At 39.9% G+C, this 5,971-nt stretch overlaps 1 protein-coding gene across 5 annotated transcripts in view; it reads left to right on the forward strand.

The window, feature by feature from the left end:
• Positions 1 to 5,971, forward strand: part of RHBDL2 (rhomboid like 2) — a 50,145-nt gene that overhangs the window by 17,161 nt on the left and 27,013 nt on the right. For all 5 annotated transcript variants that reach the window (XM_019658087.1, XM_019658123.1, XM_019658097.1 and 2 more), the window contains one exon: positions 4,262 to 4,522. In XM_019658087.1, the coding sequence (XP_019513632.1) occupies positions 4,283 to 4,522 (240 nt within the window). In that variant the 5' untranslated portion in view covers positions 4,262 to 4,282. The remainder of the gene's footprint in view (positions 1 to 4,261; positions 4,523 to 5,971) is intronic.

Here is a 5,971-nt window from a genome sequence, read left to right on the forward strand (position 1 = left end):
TGAACTTATTTTTTAAATGCTTTAATATTTGTGGTTAAAGCTGCTGGTCTTAAATCCACCCTGTGTCTTGCCAATTATGAGGAGTGACCAAAAACTAGAAAAATCATCAATATCCAAGGAAAATTAACAAAATAGTTATATATATATATGGACTTAAGGTCTGACCCTTCAAAGTTGGGTGAGAGGAAGGTGGAAGATGTGTGGGAGGGAAAAAGCCTTTATTTTCAGAAAAATTGTTGGGGAAAAGAAAAAGAAAATAATTCTTCCCTAACTTTATTTTTGAATAAAACCTATTGTAACGTGGAATCTTGCCTAATGAAATACACTTGAAAACTGCATTTATCTTGATTTCCAATCACCCATCCATCCACACACCCACTCATCCATTCATAGCCAATAATAACTAACAATTAAGGAATGTTTACTACTCACTGGATACTATTCTAAGTGCTTTACATGCATTATCTCAAAAATCTTCCCAACAATGCTATGAGGTAAGTGCTATTATTATCGACCCCACTTTAAATGGAATCTGAGGGTTTCCCAATAAGTTAAACATAGAATTACCATATGACCCAGCAATTCCACTCCTAGGTGTATGCCCAAAATAATTGAAAATAAAACCTCAAACAAAACTTGTACAGGGATGTTCCTAGCAGCTCTATTCACGGTAGCCAAAAGGTAAAAACAGCCCAAAAGTCCTTCCACAGATAAAGAAACAAAATGTCTAGCTATACAATACAATATTATTCAGCCATAGAAAGGAATGGAGTAGTGACACATGCTGTAACACGGATGAACCTTGAAGACTTTTACTAAGTGAAAGAAGACAGACACAACAAGTCACATATTATATAATCCCATTTAAATGAAATACCCAGAATAGGTAAATCCATAGAGACAGAAAGCAGATTAATGGTTGCCAGGGACTGGAAGGAGGAGGGATAAGGAATGACTGCTTAATAGGTATGGGGGTTTTTGTTTAGGGTGGCAAAAAAGTTCTGGAACTAGATTAGTGGTGATGGTTGTACAAGATTGTAAATGCACTTAATGCTACTGGATTGTACAGTTTAAAATGGTTAAGATGGGGGGCGGCCAGTTAGCTCAGTTGGTTAGAACGCGGTGCTCATAACACCAGGGTTGCTTGTTCGATCCCCACATGGGCCACTGAGCTGCGCCCTCCATAACTAGATAGAAACAACTACTTGACTTGGAGCTGATGGGTCCTGAAAAAACACACTGTTCCCCAATTAAAGAAAAATGATTAATATGGTAACTTTTATGTGATGTGTGTTTTACCACAATTTAAAAAAAATGTAATTTGAGGCTCAGAGAATTTAAGTGATCTAAGGTTACAGTTGATATGTTATAGAGCTGTGTTTTAATCTCAGTTATCTGGCTTCATGGCTCATGCTTTAAAATAAATTACAGTGTGAATTTTATTTTGGGGCCATTTAGGAAGTTTAGATACATTAGATGAAGCCAAAATTATCAGTAGCATTAGCTACTATTTATTAAATACATTGTGGTAAAAAAGTTTATACTCTATCTAGATTTCACAATGACTTTGGAAGTTTAATATTACTGTTTAGCTTTGTGTGCGTGTGTGTGGTAAAGCGTACATAACTTAAAATTTACCATTTAACCATTTTTAAGTGTACAGTTCAGTAGAATTAACTACATTTACATGGTTTAACCATCACCACCATCCATCTCCAGAATTTCTTCATTTTCCCAAACTGAAACTCTGTACCCACAAACAGTAACTCCCTGTTCCCTCCTCCCCCCCAACCCCGGGCAGCCATCATTCTACCACTCATGGTACCAGACCCAGGGCTAGTGAGTAGGGTTACAAAGAAGAATAAGACATGTCACTCCTAGGTCTACCTAGCATCAAAACCTGGGTTTATCCTTTAGTGACCTTACCACTATGCCCCTCTTCACCCAGTTACACAAGCCCAGTTGTAGGATGAGAGTGTTGTTGAAGTGTACAGAGGGGATGCTGGTGGCCGGGGAGTGGGAGAAGGGAGTCAGTGAATGGACTATGGTTGAGATGAAAGGGGTGAAGGGATTTCAACAGAGAGGTCTGGTAGGAAGGTTGAAGACAAGGAGGATTTGGAACAGACTGCTTGCCTTCTCTTTATTTTCACAGATTGTTCTGAGGAGTATGTGAGATTTTGCAAGGGGACATGCTTTGAAATGCCAAGGGTGGACTGCATACACACATCCTTAGGACTTGCACATCACTAAAGTAGAGTTGTTTGAAGGACATAACTCATGAGAACAGTTGTAATGGGGGGATGCAGATGACAAGATGGTTAGTGGGTACAAACCCCTCCTTCAAGACATTGGGCTACAAAGGGGAAGAGAGAAATAGTATAGCAGTCGAAACTTTAGGGTCAAGCAAAGGTCTCATATGGCTTTATTTATCTTTTAAATTAAAATAGTAATACATACTTAAAAAAGTAGATAGACACAGAGGTGGATTATGCATGAAACTAATAAAGCTTAAGCTTCAGACCTCTCACGTGGGATCCTTCTAAGGTGGTGTATCTACTTTTATAATTTTTTTTTATTTTGTAATTTTAATTTTATGTATTTATTTAAAGCTCCTCAAAATCTGGGCCCACTCCTACATAAAGGGCAAAAATCTAGGAAATCCTACCATGCAGATATAATCATGGTTAATTCTCCAGATTTCTTCCTGTGTGTATATTAGTACATTACTTTTTACAAAAATTAGATCATATTCTATATACTATTTTGCAACATGATGTTTTTTCTCTTAATATATTCGAGCCCTCCCCTCGCTTTTTTTGACCATGGAAACCTTTTTTTTTTTTTTTTAAGTTTTTTATTGGGGAACAATGTATTTTTCCAGGACCCATCATCTCCAAGTCAAGTAGTTGTTTCAATCTAGTTGTGGAGGGTGCAGCTCAGTGGCCCATGCGGGGATCTAACTGGCAACTGTGGTGTTAATGAGCACTGCGCTCTAACCAACTGAGCTAACCGGCCGCCCAGACCATGGAAACATTTGATTGAGTGATTTAAGTAGTTTAACCAGGAGTATAAAAATAACAGAACCAAACCAAAAGGAAAAGAACAGTACAGATAGCACCATGGTATAGGGAGAGGAAAGAGTGTTATAGACGTGCTGCCCAGTATCCTAGCATCTGCTTGGCATCACCTAGCACAGTTGTAACTATACAATTATTTATGTAATTTTTATCGACCTCTGTCTCCTCCATTACATTACAAACATTTTGGGATATGTTTGTAATGTAATGTAATGGTGGCCTGATACATAGTAGGTTTTCAATAGATATTTGTTGAATAAATGCCTGATTGATTGATTGAATGTTGAGGATTGAGTCCAAGGGACTACTGGGTGTAGAAATTAGTAGGAACTCAACCAAGAGTTTTTGGTGTCAGAGAGTTGTTTGGAAGATGTGTTTTAGCAAGAGTGTTGACATTGTACCTGGAGAGCTAGTAAGGAATGGCCTTGTTAACTCAAGTGTGCTACAGAATGGTCAGCAGAGGTATTTTAGCAAAGATACTGATACATTAGAAAGGGGAGATGTAAGTTTGAAGCTTATCAAAGTTACGTGGTTTTTTTTTTTTTGGGAGTTGGGTAAGTGGGAAGTTCAGTCTTTTATCTACAAATCCCTGCCTCCTGGGGTTATTTTGGGAACCTAATGAGTCAATAGATGTGACAGTCCTCAGCATAGTGCCTGATACACAGTAGATGCTCAATAAGTGACTTTTGATTCTGAATCAGAAACCTGGGAGTAGAAGCAAGATGAAACTAAGAGGGGAAAGGAGATTGCTCAGTTAGGTTAGAAAACACTGAGTTCAGTTATACATTGTGCATGGTTTGAGCTCTGAGATACATCACCTTCAGGGCAAAGCTAAGAGTTGACTTGAAAGTCAGTGGCAGAGGGGAAAGAAGGGTGTACAAGGTAGTGGTGCCATTTGGAGGCTCCAATCCATTCCTTGGGTGGTGGCAGTAGATGAAACCATAAGTGACCCCTAGGAGTCCTCTCCCTCATTTGGGGAGACCCTAGTACTTTGTCACAATTACAAACTGGGAATGAGAGTATGGATATTACGAGTATTTGGGCACCAGCTCTTCAGTTGCCTTCTATTAACATATAGGAAAGGCTTTGGAAACCATTGATTATGTCAGAGAAGCCAGGAAATGAACCATGGCCCGAAGACTATAGGGTTGTCTGTTTTTCCCTGATTTTCCTATCTCTTTCAGGTGGAGGTAGGACCCAGGACAATGGCTGCTGCTCATGATTTGGAGATGGAGAATGTGCATATGGGTAGAGACATAGAAGAGGAGCTGGAGGAAGAGAAGAAAATGAGAGAGGATGGGGAAGGTAAAGATCCCTTCAAGAACAAAAAGGTCCACAGGATTGTCTCAAAATGGATGCTTCCGGAAAATGTCCGAAGAACATACTTGGAGAGAGCTAATTGCCTCCCACCCCCTGTGTTCATCATCTCCATCAGCATTGCTGAGGTAAATATGTCGGGTGGTGGGCACTAGTGCAAGTACCACTGGGGCGTTCCAAACAAAATGGGGGTTTAGATCAGATCTAGATAAGAGACTGGAAAACATGTAAGAAGAGAGCTCGGTGGTGGCAAGTACAGCACATGCGTAACTCACCCTCTCTGGAGCTTCCTCCCTGGGTTTTTCCTATATTCCCAGTCACTTTCACCCAAGGGTTGAGCTTTATTTTTCAAACAAGTTCCCTGCCCAGCAGTGACGGTAATTTCAGTGGCTTCATTTCATTTTAGCTGGTGGGGGCTTTCGAAACCAAATAATGTTGGCATCGCAAATTGGTTTACTTTCATGAACCAACTTAGACTGGCTGGTAAGCCATACGTTTACAAGTTATAAGCTGCCACAAAATTTTAGTAGGAAAAAAATGGGATTATCCAATGATGTCTACCATGAGCAGCATGTAGTGTGTTTTCAGGTTCTGATCTAGTCAGTCTTCTTGTTTTCCAAAAAAAGGAGTGCAAGACCCAGTGATGTGGAATGACTGGCCCCAGGTCACAAACTTAGTGACTGGGCCAGGACTGGGCTCCTCCTGAACCCCATCAAACCTAGCTGTTGCTCCAATACCATGAAGTATCATAAAGGGTTTGGCAGAGGACTTCAGGGGCATTAGGAAGTCGCTAATGTAATCCTCTTAACTCCCACTCATGCCTCAACTTTCTTACCAGGGACTGTATTAGTCAGGGTTCTTTAGAGAAACAGAACCAACAGGATGTGTTTACACACATTATCTATCTATCTATCTATCTATCTATCTATCTATCTATCTATCTATCTATCATCTATCTATCTACATATATATTGAGAGACAGATATTAATTTATTTTAAGGAATTGGCTCATGCAATGTGGAAGCTTGCCATGTTCAAAATCTACAGGGTAGACAAGCAGACTGGAGACCTAGGGGATAAGAGTTGCAGTTGGAGTCTGAAGGCAGTCTGTCGGCATTCCCTTTTCCTCAGAGGAGATCAGTCTTTGTTCTATTAAGGCCTTCAACTAATTGGCTGGGGCTCACCCACATTATGGAGGATAATGTGCTTTCCTCAAAGTCTACTGATTTAAACATTAACCTCATCTAAAAAAATACCTTCACAGAAATATCTAGAATGATGTTTGATCAAATATATGAGTACTGTGGTCTACCCAGGTTGACACATAAAATGAACTGTCACAGGGACCTAGCCTCTACTGGCTCAGATAAAGATAAGGCTAATGTGTAAAGACTCCTGGGAGAAGCTTTTGTCAAGGCTGTTTTGGTTGGAGGGACATAGCTCTAAATTTTCTCAAGGGATTTTTATTGTGAGACAACCTACAACTGGGAAGCCAACATAATTGTTTCTGCTTTTTTTCAGCACCCTACCTCATGTTATCTTTCCAGCCTATAGATTGGCTGGGCCTGCCCATGGTC

The sequence above is a fragment of the Hipposideros armiger genome, unplaced genomic scaffold, assembly GCF_001890085.2.
Source record: "Hipposideros armiger isolate ML-2016 unplaced genomic scaffold, ASM189008v1 scaffold_10, whole genome shotgun sequence".
Taxonomy (NCBI): Eukaryota; Metazoa; Chordata; class Mammalia; order Chiroptera; family Hipposideridae; genus Hipposideros; species Hipposideros armiger.